At 25.3% G+C, this 21,478-nt stretch overlaps 3 protein-coding genes across 10 annotated transcripts in view; 1 reads left to right on the plus strand and 2 right to left on the minus strand.

The window, feature by feature from the left end:
• The window catches only part of LOC126910568 (sialin), an 18,225-nt gene extending 13,437 nt beyond the window's left edge, over positions 1-4,788 (plus strand). For all 5 annotated transcript variants that reach the window (XM_050693226.1, XM_050693222.1, XM_050693223.1 and 2 more), the window contains exons 5-10: positions 69-153; positions 1,255-1,475; positions 2,640-2,789; positions 2,922-3,054; positions 3,118-3,359; positions 3,431-4,788. In XM_050693226.1, the coding sequence (XP_050549183.1) occupies positions 69-153; positions 1,255-1,475; positions 2,640-2,789; positions 2,922-3,054; positions 3,118-3,359; positions 3,431-3,640 (1,041 nt within the window). In that variant the 3' untranslated portion in view covers positions 3,641-4,788. The remainder of the gene's footprint in view (positions 1-68; positions 154-1,254; positions 1,476-2,639; positions 2,790-2,921; positions 3,055-3,117; positions 3,360-3,430) is intronic.
• On the minus strand, positions 71-16,434 carry LOC126910576 (m7GpppX diphosphatase). 4 transcript variants are annotated; one of them, XR_007705272.1, is made up of 11 exons: positions 16,349-16,434; positions 16,229-16,283; positions 12,870-13,121; positions 11,906-12,063; positions 11,058-11,297; positions 10,873-10,990; positions 8,246-8,383; positions 5,080-5,163; positions 4,513-4,570; positions 4,341-4,425; positions 71-1,470 (listed from the first exon to the last, which is right to left on the minus strand). XR_007705272.1 is itself a non-coding variant. In XM_050693243.1 (9 exons), the coding sequence occupies exons 1-8, from the start codon at positions 16,352-16,354 to the stop codon at positions 5,120-5,122; spliced, it is 1,011 nt and encodes a 336-aa protein (XP_050549200.1). In that variant the 5' UTR covers positions 16,355-16,434; the 3' UTR covers positions 71-1,470; positions 5,080-5,119. The 4 variants fall into 4 exon arrangements, 1 of the variants encoding a protein (XP_050549200.1); XR_007705271.1 differs by lacking the exon at positions 4,513-4,570; XR_007705273.1 differs by lacking the exons at positions 4,513-4,570; positions 16,229-16,283; positions 16,349-16,434 and adding an exon at positions 13,317-13,425.
• A 1,315-nt stretch (positions 16,435-17,749) lies between these two features.
• On the minus strand, positions 17,750-18,316 carry LOC126893505 (uncharacterized). The gene has a single exon (XM_050663798.1). The coding sequence runs from the start codon at positions 18,314-18,316 to the stop codon at positions 17,750-17,752; it is 567 nt and encodes a 188-aa protein (XP_050519755.1).
• Positions 18,317-21,478: the final 3,162 nt, after the last annotated feature.

A 21,478-nucleotide genomic window follows, 5' to 3' on the forward strand; every position in this document is an offset into this window, starting at 1 on the left:
AAGCCAAAATAAGCAGTACAATTTTTTTTAAAGCAGATAAAACAAATATTAAATATTTTATTTTTTAGGGGTTAACTTGGCCTGCTATGTATGCTCTTGTTGGTATATGGATCCCATCTAATGAACGGAGCAGATTCATGTCATCATTTCAAGGTATACAATTATTTTATATTTTATTTAAAAATGTTTATAATAAAAAAATTTAAATAGATAGTATAAACAGGCCCGTATTTTGAGATTAATTTAGACACAAAATTTCCCCCGGTAATAATTAAGCCAAAAATCCCTTTTTTTACTCACTAAATAGACAGGATAAACCAAAAAATTCTCAAAAGGCAAAACTGAAATTAATTTTTGTTATCCCCGGTAACACATTTTATAATACGGGTCTGAGTATAAGAAAATGTACAAGTTGGAATGATTGTTTTATAAAATCACTCTTGCAGCAGAATTCTAACCCCAGAAAAGTAATAGTTTCATTTATACATATATATAAATGTATATATATTGAGGGATAATAGTAGGATATAGGAATGTTAAGAATTTTTCTGGCTATACGCCAATTTAAAAATTGTGATCGAAGAAGTTTGTAATAAGTCATTTGGCACAACGAGGCTTGCGTTTTAAATTTCTATGTACTTTATTTACTCTGTAGTATGTTAATGTTATATTTTAAAATTCATATACAATTAAGCTCCATAAATCTGAAATTCTGAATTAATAAAAATATATTCTTATTTTTAAATATCTAGTCTCTGCAGACATGTAAACTAATATTACAACACATATATTTTTAGTTTGTATTTACTGACGTATTTTAACTCTTAAATTTGGAATAGACATTTTACTTTTTATAAGTCATTGAATTATAGATTCACATTCTGTTTCCCTAGGCATCGAATGTTTTAAGATGAGGTTAGGTTGTTTTAAAAATGATACGATGTTATAAAAGTTTCGTCTTAATATTTGTAAGAATATTTTAAAATAGTGTGAATCTTATAGAATCATAATCACATATTCTGGAAAAATATACATATTTTTTTATATATCACTCAATAAAATGTAATTTTAATCTAAAAAAAAAAAATTAAATTAATTTTGAGTAGAAAATGATCAAGTTATGAATTTGGTGTTGACATGCAGTAAGGGAGGTCGTAACGGGTAAACACGTACATTTATCTACCTGTCTATTTGTGATATGTGTGTAACTGGCGTCTAGGTTAGGTGGTAATTGAGCTGTTGCCTGGGTGACAGGGTTTAGCTTTGGAATCGGATTGACGTACATGGTATGTGGATTCATTATTGGTAATTATGGATGGCGAGTGGTATTTTACATGAATGGATCATTGGGCATTGCTTGGTGTTTACTATGGTGGCTGCTGGCGTTTGATTTACCTCACAAACATCCAAGAATTACAAGACGTGAACTGAATTACATCAATGCAAACATAGGCGAGAATATCATCAGCCCTAAAGTAAATTAATAAGCAAAAAATGTTTACAGTTTCATTAATAATTGTATCACAATATTTTATCCTAATCAAAAATGCATAGAGTAGTCTGTATAATATGTATAGGAATTCAATAAGTTAGGAAACCGGTTAACTATTATAAATAATTAAAATAATAGATTTTTTTCCTTAACTTTTTAATGCTGTATATAAATGGTGCTATAAGTTTTGAGGCTATTTCGAAATCAAACTCGAGACAATAGGTTTTGAAAGACTGATATCATAGATATATCAACACGGGTATTGTCTGTAGTGTCATAGAACTATCAACAAAATTTGTGACCTTTAAATAGGATCGCCAAGTAAACGTGGAGGAGGAAAAAATCATTTTTGACGGCTGAATATTTTTTTCTAAAATAATGATTTCTTCTAATTATTATCTTATGGCAGCATAAATTTATATTGGAAAATTTCCAACTATAATTATTAAATATTGTTGAGTGAGGAGGTGTGACACTTCTCTCGAGATTACTCTAAGTATTTAAAATAATAAAAAAAAGCTAGGTTAAATTTATTCTTTTTTCTTTAAAAAATTATATTTTATGTAACAATAAATATAATTTTTTACTTTGGTGGGTGGAAAGGAAGAATGGCAAGGGGCTAAAGTCCCTCCCTAAATAAGTCCTAATAACGCTAGTTTTTAAATAACAAATTTTAATAATAAATCGAATTATTTTGACAATTATTGAATATTTCTCAATAGAAAGATAGCACAGGTAATTTTAAATCATCAATGTAGTAGAATGTTCATTAAAATAATTTTTTTTAATAAATCATAACTTCTGAAATGGTATTGTAGTTTCTTTCAGGACAAAACGAAAATATCATTCTAAAACTTTAATAACCAATTCATTAATTATTAAAATATATAAAAAAAAAACCTCGTCTATATCACTATATACAAATCATACCACATTAATTACTAGTGATCTCATTAAATATAATGTAATCTTTGATAAATTATTGTTATCAATGTTTAATGACAGTTTTAAGTTGCTTAATATTTATTTTATGTTTCAAAAATATGTTAGTAAAATCACTTGTTTTTTTTGATTGGGATTAACAATATTGTCAATGATTCAACATAACTAATATATCAATTTCAATAATTGAATAATTTTTTAATAGGATTTAAAAGTACCCTGGTGTTCTATTATGACATCGATTCCAGCTTGGTCCATTGGAATCACAACTTTTGGACGAATTTGGATTCATTACACTTTTATTATTTATGGACCATCTTACATGAAAACCGTTTTAGGATTCAGTATACAAAAGGTTTGCTGTATATTTTAATATCTCCCCCTCACCTTCTTTGTATATAACAATAAGTATAATTTTCTGAATTGTTGGGAAGAGACTTAGCCTATTTAACATATTTGAAGTATATTTGTACTTTTATACTTTTAGAATGGATTCATGAATGGAGCACCATTTTTGTGCAGTTATTTATCTTCAGTTGTTTTTTGTTATATGGCTGATTATATAATAACTCATAAACTCATGAGTCTAACTAATGTGAGAAAGTTATTTACAGCCCTTTGTGAGTATCAAAGTTTTTTTTTTTAGCCAAATATAAAATAATTTTTTTTTATTTATTGAATAGCTCAAGTGTTACCTGGTTTACTAGTTCTGACTATTGGTTATATGGGATGTGAAATAACATTAATATTAATAATTTGGTTTATAGCTGTAACTCTAATTACAGCATCATATGCTGGTGCAATGGCCAATGTGGTTGATATTGCACCAAACTTTGCGGGTCCTATATTAGCTTTTGCTCAGACCATACATATGTCAGCAAGTTTTTTATCACCATTAGCAGCTGCCTTTATACTTCAAGACAATGTATGTAATATTTTATACAATAATTTTTAATTTGTAGCCTTCAATTATTAAATTAAATTTTTATTTTTTAGCCTACATTAGAAAGGTGGAGAAGGATTTTTGCTGTAGCTTCCTGTGTAGCTTGTGGAACATACCTTATGTTTCAATTTGGAGGTACAGCAAAAGAACAAGTTTGGAATAACCCAAATCGTAAAAATAATTCAGGATCTGTACGCATATCTCCAGAAGATAACCAATTGATAGTTAATAGCAAAAATGATCCTGAAAGAGGAGATGGTTAAATATTTTATTTTTAAATAAAACTTAAGAAACAATATGGTGTATATTTTAGGTTTCCTATCTAAGGAAAAAAATATAAATTATTTTTTATGAAAGTTATTGTGATATATATTATATAAAGAGCAGAGTAGATTTAATATAAATTTCCATTTATAACCGGGTATAAAAATTACATCATTCCAAAGAATGTTTTAGGCTTATACACATTTAACTAAATTTTAATATTTGTAACTATAGTTTTATTAAATTTGTGACCTTTGCGTCTTCTAATACGAATTAAGTAGAGTAGTCCTACCAATCAAAAACTATATGTTAATGTACATAAGTAATGATCCGCCATAGAAATTTAGATTTGTTTATTGTAACAGTTGATTATAAATAGATGATTTATTTACAACATATTATTTGCTTAGAATTCATAATGATATTTTGATAAAATTATTGGTAAATCAATAATGTTAAAAACAACATATATTTTAACAATTTGAGAAAAATAAATTTTTTTTTAATTTATTGTTATCTACACTTGTTTAGAAATGAACACAAACTTAACTAACTATACTATTACTGTAAATAATATTAGTTATAACTAATTTCTAAGCGTTATTTGTATATTTAGATTATTTTACTCAAAACGTAGATCAAATATTTTATGTGCCTTACCAAAATAATTTTAAACTAAGATAAATGAGTATAAATTACCATACTTCTGAATATTCAAAATTTAATTCTATCACAGTTTAGTTGAAATAAAAATCTGTACTAATTTACTGTTTAACTGCATTATCTGTAATAATACATATTTATTAAATTTTCCTTTTTATACAATTATTTCACAGTTTAAATAGAATAAAACATAAAACAACTAATCTACCTCTTCCTGAAATAAATTTTGTATTTCAGTTTAGATGATTGTATTTTATGATTTTAATCTAGGCATAAACAAGTTTAGAATTTAATTAAATTATATTTAAAATATTTTTATTTTTATAAAATAAAAGTGGGATTAAAAGTTGTAAGTATAATAGTTGAATGCTAATAGTTTATATAAAATAAGTGTCAAGTAACCATTGTATTTAATAGCACTCATTTATTGGATTTTTTCAGCAATGAATAAAAAAAACTATAGTTTGGAAAATGCCTTACATTATATACTGTTTTTTTTTATTGGAAATATCACATAAAAAATACAATAAATTAACATATTATAAATAAAATCTATGACAATTACATTTTGATAAAAATATTTCATTGTTAAGACATTTTTGAAATTTTGATAGAATATTTTTTTATAAAATTATAAACACTACCTTTTTTTTAATTGGAAATATTAATTTAAAAATATCTATCTTGTTGATATGTAGGTTGGTTAACTTAATTTTTGAGTGAATTATTAATGTTCTAATACACAATCATACATATGATATAAATATTATCTTACTTATGTATGAATGTTATATACTTTAATTTGCCACATCAAATTATTCTGGAATTAAACCAATTGTTTGTGCCTTAGAAACAATACCTAAAAATAATAAATGTACATCAAATAAAATTAATCAAATTTTAACTTAAAATTTGAAGTAGGATTAGGTTTTTGGCCAATCAAAATTTATTACTGCCAATTAACTAGATTTTGACATGTCAAGTGATCAAATAAATATTTTATTATTTTTTAATTTTAGTCTACAACAAATCAAAGTATTGGTTTTTAAATAAATATTTAGGATAGACAAGTTAGTCTTTTTTTTTAATTGTAATGTGCTAGAACTACTATAACTGAGAAACAAATATGACAGCGGACTGGGAATTGCATGTCTTTCATTATCTAGAGCAAGAGCTTACTCACCAAGTTATCTAACAGCTATACTTAATTCTCAACTACCCTGTATCTTAAGTGGATGATATCAGAAGTTAGTTAAACCAATTTTTTAAAATTAAATACTATCTCTAGATTTGCATCAAAGCGCTTTTTTGATAGTGATTTTAATCACTGTCAGATATTATACTTGATCCAACTATGCACGTCACCACTGTGCCGAGAACCCCCTGTGCTAGGTTTTTTTAAATTACCATAACTTATTGAAAAATAAATAAATAAAAATAATTCTTTTTAATATTGAAAATCTTAGATATTTCCCTTTTATTTGATATAAATTTTTTGAAAATCCGACCCTTTACCTCCCTACAGAAAGAATTTAAAATAGCAACTTCTGCAGAAAACTTTAATTTTTTCAACTTAAGCTTTAAAAATGATCCGAAAATACTCCGAGCTTTAAATATATGTCAAATTAAAGCTTATAATAAATACTATAAAAAAAAAAAAAACAATTTTTATTTTTAACAATAAATCAAATGATCACAACTATTATCTAGTTGAAGATATTTAAAAAAATCTCCTTTATCAAATAAAAAGTTGCTTAACCAGCTTTCTCCATACAGACAATTAATATCATTAATTTCTAATACTTTTAAAGTATTTGTTGTCGAATTAGGTTCTATAATATCCCAATTTTTTTTGTAACATGTTGCTATATAAATCATAAATGTAAAAAAAATTATTTTTAGTATCACCTGAATTTAACAAAAAATATTAACAATAATAATAAAATCTCAATATACGTTCAATTGAATATATATTTTTAACAACATTTTGAATGGTTTGTTAGATAAAGTAAATCATTAAAATTAATTAAGTTCTGAATATTTAAATTTTAGAATATTTTTAAACACCAAAAGTTACATAGAAATGATTACTATGCTTTTTATTTAAGTGTTCTATTATAATAAAAATGCAAAAAAAAATTTGAAATTTTCTGATAAATTTACAATAAATAGTAATTATACAATTTCTTGACTGTATTTAATCTTAACAATACTATTTTTTTTAATTCTCATAAAATTTTCTATTTAATAATGTAAATTTCTTGAAATTTACTCAACTTGAGGTTTAGCTAAAAGTTATGGTAACAAATTAAACTTTATTTTTATATAAACTTTCAAAAAATCAATTTAAAAAAAAATAATAATAAGTTAAAAATTATATTTTGCACTGATTATTCTTAAAATATTCCATGTTAAAATATTATATATTTTTGAAATCAAAATCTGTAATAATTTCAAAACAATTTTATTTGTTTTTAATTATTTTTTTATCATAATATATAATTTTAAAAATACTAATAATTTCTATGTAACTCTTGGTGTTTAAATAAATGATACAATTGAAATATACAAAATTATTCTCCATATAGTTATATTCTATAGTTTTAACTAATTAGTAATAAAATAAAAAATTATCGGCGATAGAAAAAATATAATTGCAGATTTGAAATTAGCGCAAAAAGTGTGTTTAAAAAAGTATATTTTTGACTCTGATGAAAATGCCTTGTAGACCATTTATTCTAACTAAACTAAACTAATTAACAACAAATAAAAAGTTTTGTAACAAGCCCTTCAATTTTTATATGTGTTTGCCATAAAAGTAACAAGTACATTATAACTTTTTCATAATTTTCTGTAAAAATTACAATAATAAATTATTAAATATCAATCTCATACTAATTTAATTGTCATAATAAATATTTATTTATATATTATATTTCTTAATCAAAAAACTACTAATCAGGAATAATAAAGGAAATAGGAATTCTTTTTGTTTTTGGTTTAATCCACGAACTTTTTAAAACTAAACACTATCTACAGATATGCATCGAAGCGTTTTTTATGATAGTGATTTTTATCACTGTCAGATATCATTTATATTTGTCCCAACCATGTTTTGTCTATACCAGAGTTTCTCAAAGTGTGGTTCGCGGTCCCCCAGGGGTCCGCGAGCACATATGAGGGTTAGGTCTTTAGATGGGGTCCGTGATTCATTTGACTTTGAGAACCTCTGGTCTATACTGTGTTGCAACCCCCCCCCTGTGATGTTTTTTTTTTTTTTTTTGATATGCTAGAACTTAGCCTTGAAAAAAGTTAAACAAAATTTTTACAAAATGTGCAAAAAGAATGTTGTATAAAAATTCAAAATTTATATACAGATTTTTTATTTTGACCAGTCAATTAATATTATGGCAACCCTAATATCAAGTACATCAAACCTATCATTAATGCATACATTTTTTTTTGATTTAGTCAATTTTTTTACCAATAAAGTGTACTTTATTGGTACAATGGTATATGTTCCTTGTTACACATATGCAACAAGGAACATTGTATGATTAAGATATCTTATGTATATAAAATATTTCTAACTATTTTACAATTAATTATTAAATTAAAAAATAAATAAGTTTATTTATATAATTTTGTTAAAATGGGCTGTTGGTCACAAAGAAAATATAATAATTTATGATTGTAAAATTGTTTAAAAATAATTTGAAGTAAAAAGTGTGAATTACAAAGGTGAACTTTGCTACTAAGTCAAAGGGTTTAATCTTTAAAATGTTTTATAACAACTAATTTTGGAGGAACTGTAAAATTTATAATTTATATAATACAGATAATAACACAGTTTTTTTAGTAATAAAATTCTAACCAAATTCTGAATTTTTGGTTAGGGGTTTTGTATGTTTACAGTATTTAGTTGCTAACTTGTATATTACCTTTTTCTTCTAATGTTCTAAATAATGAGTCACCTTCTTTCACAACAAAATTTAGTGTTGAAATTTGATAGTAATTGTTTTGAAGTTCAATGTTATTGATGACAGTTGTTAGCAGGTGTGCTTTTTCTGCATTTATTCCTATTGAACAACATATATATATGTTATTACATATATATTTGTTATTATGCAACTATCAACTAAGTAAAGGACAATTATTTTTCCATCATATATTTTTAATAAATATTCATAAAAATATAGGGCGATTCTTTTAATGCTAACCAGTCGATTTCCCTTAACATAATAATAGTTGTTATTATTACTTTAATAATATTTTTATTAGTATTTTTTAGTACCATACAGGGTGATTGATTAACTATGCCTCATAAATTATTTCTGAAAATATAAGTTAACTGTTTTTTCTTTATGAAATATTATTTTTCTATTTTGGGCTGCTCAGTGAGTAAAATTACATTTTTATGATCATACCTTATGCTTTAAATCAGTATCAGCTTTCAATTTTCAAATGGTAACCCTATTTTTTTATATAATCAGATTAGATTTAGTTTTAAAACAATTTTTTGTAAAAATTTTTTTTAATTATAAGCGAGCTATAGTTCATTGATGTTTAGGGGACGTGAGTATTACTCACGTTGATTTATAAAAGTCGCGCAAATTTTAAGTTGCGGAACAATACACCAATAGTTCTTATCTATACACTAAATATCAATGTCACTGATTTACCCAACTACTGTTTTATTTGTTAAATCTCCTAAACTTTAAATAGTGATATATCTCGTTTAGAATTTATTGAATTGATTTTTTCTTTTATGATTAATAAGATTAATAAAAAAAAAACTGAGTTGCTATTTGAAAAACTAAACCTGATATTGATTTGAGTCTTAAGGGATGAAAATGGAATCTTTATTTTTCTTATCATGTAGCTCAACAAAGATTGATAACAAATAAAATTATTACATATATGATAATATTAATATTTTTAAAGAAAATTCGTGAGGTATAGTTAGTCAATCAGCTGTATACTCGAATTATCAGTTACTGCTTACTTTTTTAAATTGATCCCGTATAAGTGAGTCAACTAAATTTTTCTAAATAATAACATATTTTTAATAAGCTTATAAAATAAAAAATGATCTAATTAAAAAAAGGACTGCTTGATAAAAATTTTTTTGCTCAAAACCTCAAGTTATTAACATTTTTATACTTAGAAAAGAGAAAGGTTGCTGTCAAGAAATGTCTAATGATAAAAATAACTGATGATATTATTTAAACAACACATTAGACAGAATAATTAAATTTTAGTACATTTAAAATAGCATATAGTTTAGAATGTATATTCATATTCATTAGCATAGTACAAAGGTTAAAGAGTTACATTCCTTTTACGATGCAGCAGTTAACATAATATAATTAGAATAGTTATAAGTTTTAGTCATCTTTCATTGTATCTTGAATATGAAACACATTGCCTTTGTACAATTCTTTATATTATACATAAGTTATAACTATTATAATTACATAATCTATTTCATTCAACATAACATAAACCATACTTAATCTCTACTCTATATTTTAAAATAATAATAACTTTCAAAAGTTATTATTGACCAGTCATTTTCTTAATTGAATCATTTATTTTATAAGCTAGTTAAATATAAATGATAATATTTAAAAAATAAAGTTGACACCATTATAAAATATAAAAGATGAATTCAAAAGTAAGTAATAAGTGATTAATTCAAGAATATATGAACTTAAAAAATACCAAAATTTTTAATTTCTTTTAGTTACAAATATTTTGTGATTTATCAGCTAATAATTACTTTTTCATTCCTAATAACTTCTAGGAGTATCAACTTTATTTTTTAAAATGACAATAAACATAATTAACTAGCTAATTTATTAGATAATTATGTAATTAAGAAAATGACTGGTCAATAACAACTTTTGGACCAGTATTTCAGAAGTTATTAATAATTTAAAGTAATAACTGGAGGTGAGTAAGTGAGTGAGTGCTGCTATTTTTATCACTAGTCATTTTCTGGGCATACTCTTTTTTTTTCCTAAGTATAAAAATGTTAATAACTTCAAAACTAATGGTCATAAAGTTCTTATCAACAAGTCATTTTCTTAATTAGATTATTCTTTCTTTCTAATTTATAAGCTAGTAAAAATATAGGTTACAATAAAAATAAATGTTGCCAACAATAAAATAATATGAACACCCTTTTAAGTTATAAGGTATGATTCTTAAAACTAATTATAAGCTGATAAATTAAAAAATATAAGTAACTTAAATAAAGTAAACATTTTTTTCAATATTGTATTTATTTAGAGAATAATTGAGTGGTTTATGATAAATTTATCACATTGTAAATATATAAAACTATTATATTATTCTTAAAATTTTTATTTACTCAGGTTTTTGTGAAGTTATTATTGTTATCCCCATCCATATAGGTAAATAGGGAGTTTAATCTGCCTATGAATAATCTGTCTGTTAGATATATTTTTATTAAGAATATAAAACATTTATACATGGAAAATTGTTTAAATAAATTTAGTGGACAATTAGATAAATTATATTACGATAGACATAATAATAATACCTGGTGGATTATGCATTAAGTATGTAAAGTGTACATGGAAATGGTAAAATGATGGTTGATAATGAATATATATACGTAACTGAGAAGAGTGAATTCCATATAATTTATATATAGCTGCCTGAAATTTAAAGTTACAAAATTAAAAAAAAATGTTTGAGAAGTAAAAATTTTAATATTTTTATTACCAATCCTTTATTTAGTATATTTTTTAGTAGAGGTAAATGTTCAGCTGTTAAATCTCTCAGAGATTTAATATTTCTTCTTTTAATAATAGCTAATAAGTAGAGTTCATCTAATCTTCCAGACCATTTCATATCAGGCATAAGTAAAAATCCATTTATGTGATCATCTTTGTCATTCTCAGAAGCTGTATCATACTTTATTCTTTCTTTTTCTGATGTGTACTCTAAGCAATTATACACCCACTAATTTATAATTTAAAAATTAATTTTTCAAATAGTTAAATAATTTAAATAATTTAAAGTAGTGCAATTAATAAAAAATTATAATTTTTATTTATTTCAATATATTTTTTTTTACTTTGATTTATAATAAATATCGTTTCTTGTAAAAAATATGTTTATATTGAAGGAGATACAAAAATTTGTAAAACTAAGAGGAACAGATTCAAACCTAGGATAAAACCTATGCACCGAGCACGTAATGTGCTTTCAAACCAAACTGTATAGGCCACTTCAATCAATTGATAAACATTTAGAGATAAAATTTTTCTATAAAATGTGTCTACAGTAAAATGATGTAGATTCAGATAATAATTTTATCAAAAAGGTACTAAATTAATATAAAGTATTATCAGATAGTTTTCATTATCTTGAAAAATTATATCTCTTATATAAACTTAATCTTTAACTTATAATCAACAACATTAACTTCAGAATGTATAAAATTTAAATATATGTTTTTAAAAATAATATACATTAGAATTACAAATTCATACTCAATTATATTTTGAAAGTGTTTTATTTTTAAACAAACGTTGGACCAAAAAAAATACTTTAATTTAAATATTTACTTGTAGTGATAAGCTGTTTCCTAATATATAGGGAAGTGTAATATCTTGATATATTTCACTGGTTTCTTGCACAAGGTACAATGGTTGAGTAGAAAATTTTAAAATATGTTTTTGAGTAGCTGGATATATTAAATCCATCTTGTTGGAAAAAACATTTTCTAAAAATATAATTATATTCTCATTAAGATAAAGTTAATACAATCAATTTAATTTAATAATAGTAAGTATTTAATGAAGTATAGGTAATTTATTGGCAAATTAAAATATTTCATATTTTTTAGTATTTTGAAAGATGTGTCAAATGAAAACACAATCAAATTAGTATTTATAAAAGTAATAAAAAGTTATTGAAAGGGTAATTTGTTTTTCATTTATTTTATTATATGCTAAAAATGTATACTTCTATTTTGTAAATTGAACAATAGTTATATGGTTGAATCTCACAATAAATGAACGAGATGTATCCAGAAAATAACGGGAATTTTTAAATTTCGTGGGTTTGAAGAATCCAATTATCAACATTTTTTTTTCATAATGTAGATACATATGTCCATGGAGTATAATAAAATTTTCAGCTGAAGTCATTTTTTACTTTGTCAGTATGATGAGTCTACTATGATTAAAACGAGGATTTAAGAGTGCTATAAGTGTTTCCAAGGTGGCCGTGAAAGATTAAAGACGACAAATGCCCTAGACGATCAAGCACATGATGAAAACGTGGAAAAAGTGAAAGAAATGGTTATGAACAATCACTGAATCACAATCGAAGGAATCGCTGACATTAATATATAATATATATTGTCAAACCTACTCAGATCTCTAAATGGAAATACTTTTATGTATATATATATATATTAAAACAGTCTCTAGTTTATATTGAAAATTTGATTAACAGTTTAATTATTTTCAGAATTTTATTTGATTATAATTACACTACATTATATTTAACAAAAAAAAATACTACCATTATATTGTGGAACACAACTGAATGATTTGTAAACATCATTATCTATATCGTTAACAAGTTTAGTGCTAGGATTACAAATATTCATTATTGAAATATTGTCAAAACCATATTTTTCCATAACTACAACTGCTGGTTCTGAACTACCTTCAAAACTACCTTCTATAGCTACCATCTTTCGTTGTGTATCATTCATCAAAATTTGTTTTAATTTAAATTTATTAAAATCTGGTTCCTTAGACATCTTTGTACCTAAAATTTTTAATAAAAATTTACAAAATTAATTATTTTATAAGAAATATAGTTAAAAGTATATAAAGGTAATATAAAATGTGGGATATATGTACATAAGGTATAATACTTTTTAATTATTAAAAATAGTATATTCAGTAAATATATATCTAATGATACATCAAAAACACTAAATACTAGGAAACATTAACCTACTTTTTTTTTATTAATATTTAAAAAATAAATCATGCAAATTTATGTTTGGAAGTTTTTAACAACAATTTTAAATATGACATGATAATTATGTTATAATGCCAAGTTATTGATAAACAGAACAGATAAGACCTTAAAAATTCTACGGTAGTACCATTTAATTAATATGTAATAGATAAGAAAAATTGTATGAAAATAAATATAACATTGAAAATTTATGATTTTACATTAGCTTACTTTGTTTAGTTTTAAATTTGAAAAAACTAACAAAATTTGTGTTTTTGATTTTTTAGATGTAGTTAACAGAAAATTTCAAGACATGGCGTCCAAAGACATATCAATGGCTATTTGTTGATGGTTTACAGTAGCAAAGGACCGAAACGGGGGGTAAAGAACGAAGGAAATAAATTCTAATTCTATAATTTTTTTCTTTAACTTAATGAAATTTTGTATTCATTTACATTTGTAAATTAAAAAAAACGGTAGCACAGTGGGGTCGCGGCATAGTGGAGACATTGCATAGTAGGGTCCAGTGTAGATTTAATCTGACAGTGATTAAAATCACTATCATAAGAAACGCTTCGATGCAAATCTGTAGATAGTGTTTAATTTTAAAAAATTGATGGATAATTGCAAAAGCAACATCAACTTCTATTAAAATAAAATACAAAACCCATAATTATCATACAAAAATAGTATATTTTTCAATATGGTAGCCATTTGCGTATAGAAGATAGATCGTCGGGACAAATTTTTTTTTTTCATTTTGTAGTACATAAAATAAGCTTTAATTTTATATATGTTTAAAGGACGCAGTATTTCCGGAACATTTTCAAAAATTAAGTTGAAAAAGTTATTTTTTGTAAAAAAGTTACTATTTTAAATCCTCCCAGTGAGCAGAATAAGTGTTAGATTTTCAAAAAAAATTATATCAAATGAAAGGGAAATATCTAAGGTTTCAATACAAAAAAATATTATTTTTATTTGTTCATTTTTGAAAAAGTTATGGCAGTTTTAAGTACAAAAAACATCCCGATAAAATGTAATTTTTATCGCAAACATTACATTTTTTTTTAAATTTTCGACAGCCATTTGCACATAGAAGATAAGATGTCGGGACAAATTTTTTTTTTTCATTTGATAGTATATAACATAACCTTTGATTTGATATATGTTTAAAGGACGCAGTATTTCCGGAACATTTTCAAAAGTTCAGTTGAAAAAGATCTATGTTTTTTACAATATTTTAAGTTTTGAACGCCCCCTATATAAGGGGAAATTGTCCAATTTTAATAAAAAGTATGTCAAATGAAAGATGTACTTATAATGTATTTAGAAAAAAAAAATTTGTGCTGATATATACATTTTTCAAAAAGTTATAGCATTTTTAAGTTGAAAATTTAAAATCGAAAATCGAAAATTTTAACACAAAAATAGTGTTTTTTTAACTACGGCAGCCGTTTAAATGTAGAAAAAAAAGTGTCGGGACAAATTTTTTTTTTTCATTTTGTAGTACATAAAATAAGCTTTAATTTGATATATGTTTAAAGGACGCAGTCTTTCCGGAACATTTTCAAAAATTAAGTTGAAAAAATTAATTTTTGTAAAAAAGTTGCCATTTTAAATCCCCCCCAATGAGCAGGTTAAGTGATAGATTTTCAAAAAAATGATATCAAATGAAAGGTAAATATCTAAGGTTTTAGTATAAAAAAAAATTATGTTGATTTGTTGATTTTTCAAAAAGTTATGGAAGTTTTAAGAAAAAAAAGTGAAAAAATTTCGAAAATTAGCGATTTTTAAATTTGTAATTTTTTTGGATATTTCCCCCATTTGCGGGGAACGAGGGAATTTTTTTCAATTTTTAAGGGTAATGTCTTCAACTAGATACGATTTGTGATCTTTTGACGTATTATTGAAAGAAATCGGTCCAGTGCGAGCTGAGAAAAAGTGGCAACAGACATAAAAAAAAAAAAAAAACACATTATAGTAAAATTAATTCTCAGCTTCGCATCGAAGCTAAAAAAGTATTATATGTATAATTTAAATATATATATATATATAATTTAGAATTTATAATTGTATCTGAATTTCTTAAATAAGAGTTAGATTTTATCTTAAATGTGTACGTATAAAATTTTAAAAACGCGCAATAAAAATATATACATTTAAGGAGGAGCGGTATTACAAACCGTAATCGTCTTTTACGTATATATTATATGTGCCATTGTAGGATCTGTATTACGCCATTATTAATGTTTTACAGAATCTGCACTCGACTATGATTAAAACCAGTAATAAGTTATTATTGGGCCTGTACTGTACCATTATTAAGCTAATATAGAATCCGACTGACCTACAGTACTGAGGCAATACTTAATATAACTACAATATTTCTGTCAGTACAGAATAGCGTTATCATTTGTGAGTTGTGCCAGTACAGTCATAGTACAAAATATCAGTATTGTGACTGTAATAGCCAGTACTGGTTCAGTACTGCACCCTTACTAAATTTATTTTTGGATAAAAAGGAACAAAAAAATTTTGTTTCAATTTTCAAGTGATATAAAATTTTTATTTTTTTATCGATTTGTTAAATGAGACGTCGATAAATATAAAATTGAGCCAACAGACACAAAATGTACGTCATTGTGATGTCGTCATAGTAAAATTACATTAATTAACAAACTAAGTTAACATAATTAAATAAATTATAATAATTAATGATTGACGTCAATTAATAATGTTCTCAATTTATTTTAAAATTTATTTATAAATGTTTCATAGTTTAAAACTATAAAACAACTTCGTGAATTTTACATACAAATATTGAGACTATAGAAATTCAAAATTGTATAGGCGAACATATAAACAAAATACATATAAAAATTGTGTAAATAATGTAAAATAGATTTTACCTTCATTAAAAATCACACAAATTATTATCAACAAAAGCGATATCAATTGCCAAAACTAGAACATAATAATATAATTTTAAGGATTTCAATTGATCACCTCAATAAATGTGTATTACTCACCTTCATTCTTTTTCTAATTGTTTAGTGTATTATTCTGAATAGCAATTGACAAGTTTTTAATTATATGAGAATATATGCAGTAATATAAAAACAACTACTAACATAATTTATTCCTACTTCTATATTTTTAAATATAAAAACAGTACTTAAAGCAAATATTAAAGTATTTAAAATTATTATTTTTAGTCAAACTATTCATACACATGTAAGAAATAATAGTCATATAACTATTTGATAAACACCTGATTTAATAAAAAAATACGAATTATTATAAATATAATTTTATAGTTATAGTTTATCATGATAAAATAAAATGAAACTGTATTTTAGATACATATTTTATTAGTTCAACAATTACTGAATTGAAGTTGGATATACTGTGTTATTTTATACTTAGATATCCTAATGTAGCACAGGAAAAAATCCAGTCATCCCCAAGAATGATGAGGAACACATGGAAGAAATTTCTTTTTTAACCTTGAGGTCCTATTGCACTACATCCAAAATTATTGGATAATAAGATATTATTTTAACTCTTCCCGAAGACACTTATCCATATTATCAAATTGGACATAGAACACCCAATTTTATATTGTACAAATATTAACAATTTTATGTTTATATTAGTCATTATTTTTTAATATTACACACTTAAGAATTAATCACTAGTAAAATCGCACATGACAATTTTTACAGCACATATTTGTTATAGAAAAATTAGTTTTCAANTCGCATATGACAATTTTTACAGCACATATTTGTTATAGAAAAATTAGTTTTCAAATGGATCTCTTAGATGTTAAAAGATAATTTACGGTTAGATAAAATTTTGTGGATCAACTGAAAAAACAGTTAACAGTTTTTTGATTTGATGAAAATATTTTGTAATTATTGGATAATTAAAAAATAAAATTCTCAAAGATAAATATATATTCTAACAATTGAGAAAACTTTTTCAAAAATGTACATTTGTATTAAACACTATTAATTTTATGTTACTTAATGAATGACTATTATCATTCGAGTATTAATAACATTTGTCAAATATGAGAAATTGTACCAGAAAATAATAAGCGAAATGTATATTATTGTATAATAACTATAGTAGCAAATAAATGCTAATTGCATGGAACATTTTAATTTAAATTTTACAATATTATTAATAATAATATAATTAATTTAATAATGTAGTGTTTCTATAGCCACATGACCAGTGGCGCAACTACGGGGGTGCTAGGGGGTGCTGAAGCACCCCCAACTTTACTTTAAGCACCCCCAAGTCCCACGTCTTTGTAATTTAAAATATTTATTTATATTCTCAATACGGCACATGACCAAATTTCAGTATAATAAACTCAACTTATATGTACAATAATAATATAAAATACAAAAATACAACAATTAATAATATAATAAAGCTGATGGGTTCTTATTAGCAATACTCATCATTCTATAAAATGGCTGGTTTTTTAGGTAGTTGGTATTACATTTAGGTACAGAAAAAAGAATTAAAAGACGTGCGTGAAAAGATAGAACTTCAAATTTGATGAGCTCTAATAGTTCAGGAGAGTCTATATGACCATCAATAAAACGCCTGAGGAAAGTTAGATTAGCTTCAAGTCTCCTGTCATTTAACGTAAACAAACTGAATAGTTGCATTTTTGGTGTATAGTCATGTGGTGGATGATCAATTTTTAATTTATATGCCGCAAAGTTTAAAAATTTACGTTGCACTCGTTTAACTTGCATCATATCACATGCAGTAACTGGATCCCAAACAATCAAACCATATTCTAAAATTGACCTCACAAAAGAACAATACAAAGTTTTTAAAGAAGATACTAAACTAAAATCATTACAAATTCGCCTAATAAAACCTAATGTCGTAAATGCTTTGCAACACATTTTGTCTAGGTGAGCATGAAAATTTAATTCCCGATCGAAAACAATACCCAAATCAGTTATCATATTGCACGAAGATAACAATATATTATCATTAACCCTATACAAGTAATTAATATGATCACGAGTTCTATAAAACGACATTGAATGACATTTTGAAATATTCAGCTCCAACCCACTATTTTTAGCTCAATTTACCAGAGAATTAAGATCGTCCTGTAATAATAAGAAGTACCTAAATGAATTAATTTTTAAAAATAGTTCGAGGTCATCAGCAAAGAGAAGGAAATGGCAGTTAACAAGTGAACTTTTAATATCATTGATAAATAATGTGAATAACAAGGGAGAAAGATGTCCACTTTGTGGAACACCAGAATGTACATCAATAATATCTGATTTTATACCTTGTACCTTAACAAATTGCTTACAATCTCGTAGATAAGATTCAAACTACAACAATAATAGTTCACCAAAACCTGAATCTATCAGCACTCTCATTAATAACTTATGATCAACGCGATCAAAAGCCTTGGTAAAGTCTGTGTAAATTACATCTACTTGTGAGCGATTCATAAAAGCCTCAAATATGTAATTAGTAAAAACTAGACTGTTTGTAGTCGTTGAGCGACCAAGATGAAATCCATGTTACTCATCAATTAAAACCGAATTAATAGCTGGTTTAATAGAATGCTATACTAATAAATCAAAAAGTTTGACTATATGGCTAGATAATGAAATTATCTAGTTTAAAAAGTAGATTAGCAACTTCTATACTATTAGTACTAGTAAACCCATTCAAATTAATTGTTTTAGGAATTGACTGTTGTGATTTACTCTTTCTTACAAAGTTCCAAAAATTTTTTGGATTAATACAAAAATTAGATTCAGTCTGTTCAATAAATTTTCTGTAACAATTTTTTGATTAAAATTTGTATTTTGCACGTAGTAGAGAAAACTTTCTGTAATCGAGTGAATTACGTGTTGCCTTAAAAATGGCGTAGGCTTTTCTTTTTTGGAACACTGTATCAATCAAATCCTTTGAAAACCATCAAGGAAAATTAGATTTATTATAGTTAACACGTGGAACCCAGTGAAGAATAGAGAAGTGTAATGCATCATACAAAGTTGATGTTGCTGAATTAACGCCTAGTTGAGTAAAAGTATTCAACCAATTATAAGATAGGAAAAAATCTGAAATACGTGTATAATCTGCTTTCGTAAAATTAAAATATGATTCAACGGCATGAAAGAATGGATTTTTTTATTTTTTGGGTAATCAATAGCTAATGCAGGATAATATCGATCTTCAAGAACAATTGGATCGTGCACCATATTAACTTTAAAGAGATTCTTATTTGTAAATATAAGATCTAACATTGAATTGTAAACGTTCAAAACATTATTAACTTGATAAAAGTTTAAGAAAGCAAAAGTCTCAAAATAGGCTGTTTTCGGTAGATATTGAATAGAAAATACCTAAATTATCATTAGACCAATTAATATTAGGTAAGTTAAAGTCACTATATAGAATAAAACTATGGGTGCTATAACAACAAACTAGATTATTAATTGTGCTAGAATAAGTATCATAGGATTGATTAGGAGAGTTAGGAGGAAAATATACACCACCAACTATAAAATTGTCATTATTACAACTAAAACTAACATAAATTTGTTCAATACTTAAATTAGAGATAGAAACAATTTGTGAATGAAAATCTTTATGCACAGCAATAAGGACACCACCACCTCTAGTACAATTACTCATTAAAATACTTCTATCATATCGGTAAACATTATAATTATCCAAACATAATTCAGAATCAAATATATCAGAATTAAGCCAGGTTTCTGTTAAAACAAGAAATACATAATTAAAGCTGGCAAGATTACACTTAAGAGTAAAAAATTTAGTCCTAAGACCACGACAGTTTTGGTAAAAACCAAACGGAACATTATCATTCGATGTAGTATAGCTAATTGTAAGTAAATCACGAGGACAAGACTTATTAATTTTAAAATTGTAGAAATCTAATATAAAAGTACTAAGAGTGGACTTGGCATTTATTATAAAAATATATATGCTCATGCAAACCTAGTGTACATGGCTGAACTATGAAAGTTGAGAAATTTGCTGAATCTCTGGTTGTCGATTGGTATGTTTTCACGGACCCGGTTTTTTGGAATTGATTTGACCACAGATGGAACACCATTTTCATAATATATACGTAGATTTGTTTCACCTTGAGCTGTACGAGACAACAGATCATTGTGACAAGCACGTAATAGTTGTCGTTCAAATTTGNTAACAAGCACGTAATAATTGTCGTTCAAATTTGGTTTTATCCTTGACAAGATTAAAACCATTTTGGAATTGAGTACCTGACCGCTTAACCTGGTTGTATGGTACAGCAAAAATTGTGCTTCCTCTTTGTTAGTATATATTAGCTTAAGTGGGCGGGTAATACCTGGACGTGGTTTCCCAATCCGATTTGTTGGAAGGTAATTTCTAACCGGCAACAAAATATTTTTAATCATGGATTCATCATGTAGAACTCTCTCAGAACTAGTTAAAGAAGTAAACTCTAATACACCATAAGCAATCACATTGGAAGAACAACGATCTCGTTCAAATAGTTCTTACAAAACCTGGCTAGTGATTGTGGATGGGTTAGCAGACGAGTTGTTCTCTTCAAGACTACTAATTTTTGCCTTAAGTGAACCAATATCTCTTTTGAGTATTATATTCTCTGCTTTGAGTTCACTCACTTGCTCAGAAACTTTTAATATTTCTGCTTTAAGTGTATTGAACTGCAAAGATTGCGAGTCAGAAAGTGCTTTATTGGAAGCGAAGACTTTAGCTTTGAAGAACAAAATAATTTGCATTAAATCTTCATTGGAAGTAGTACTTGAAGATCTCGTACTAACACCAGAACGGACAGCAACTTTTTTTGAAGTTACATTGGTTGCACCAGGAGAAGACATATTAGAAAAAGTACTCGGGGTTAAATTCTTCAAAGTAAGCCACTAGAGGTTAGTCTCTAACAAGTGGAAGAAGAAACTAGCTAATGTTTTAAAGCGTATGCTGATAGTAGCAATATTATCAAAAAACAAATTATAAAAAAGAGAGTACGACTTAATATACGAAAAGACGTAATTATTAAACTACTTATACTTGCATATAGCAAACCAACGAAGATTACCACGACGCACAATTGAACACAAAAA

The sequence above is a fragment of the Daktulosphaira vitifoliae genome, unplaced genomic scaffold (genome assembly GCF_025091365.1).
Source record: "Daktulosphaira vitifoliae isolate Bord-2020 unplaced genomic scaffold, ASM2509136v1 Scaffold_1, whole genome shotgun sequence".
NCBI lineage: Eukaryota > Metazoa > Arthropoda > Insecta > Hemiptera > Phylloxeridae > Daktulosphaira > Daktulosphaira vitifoliae.

What these genes read in the sequence shown, in the direction of transcription:
- LOC126910576 (XM_050693243.1), bottom strand. An exon ending in TTGTGTTCCACAATATAATG is followed by an intron (nt 12,064 to 12,869) that starts GTAGTATTTTTT and finishes TTATATTTTTAG; the next exon opens with AAAATGTTTTTTCCAACAAG. An exon ending in CTTAATGCATAATCCACCAG is followed by an intron (nt 8,384 to 10,872) that starts GTATTATTATTA and finishes GTTGTTCAATAG; the next exon opens with GAATAAATGCAGAAAAAGCA.
- LOC126893505 (XM_050663798.1), bottom strand. Translation starts at nt 18,316, where the DNA reads ATGATAACTGATTTGGGTATTGTTTTCGATCGGGAATTAAATTTTCAT.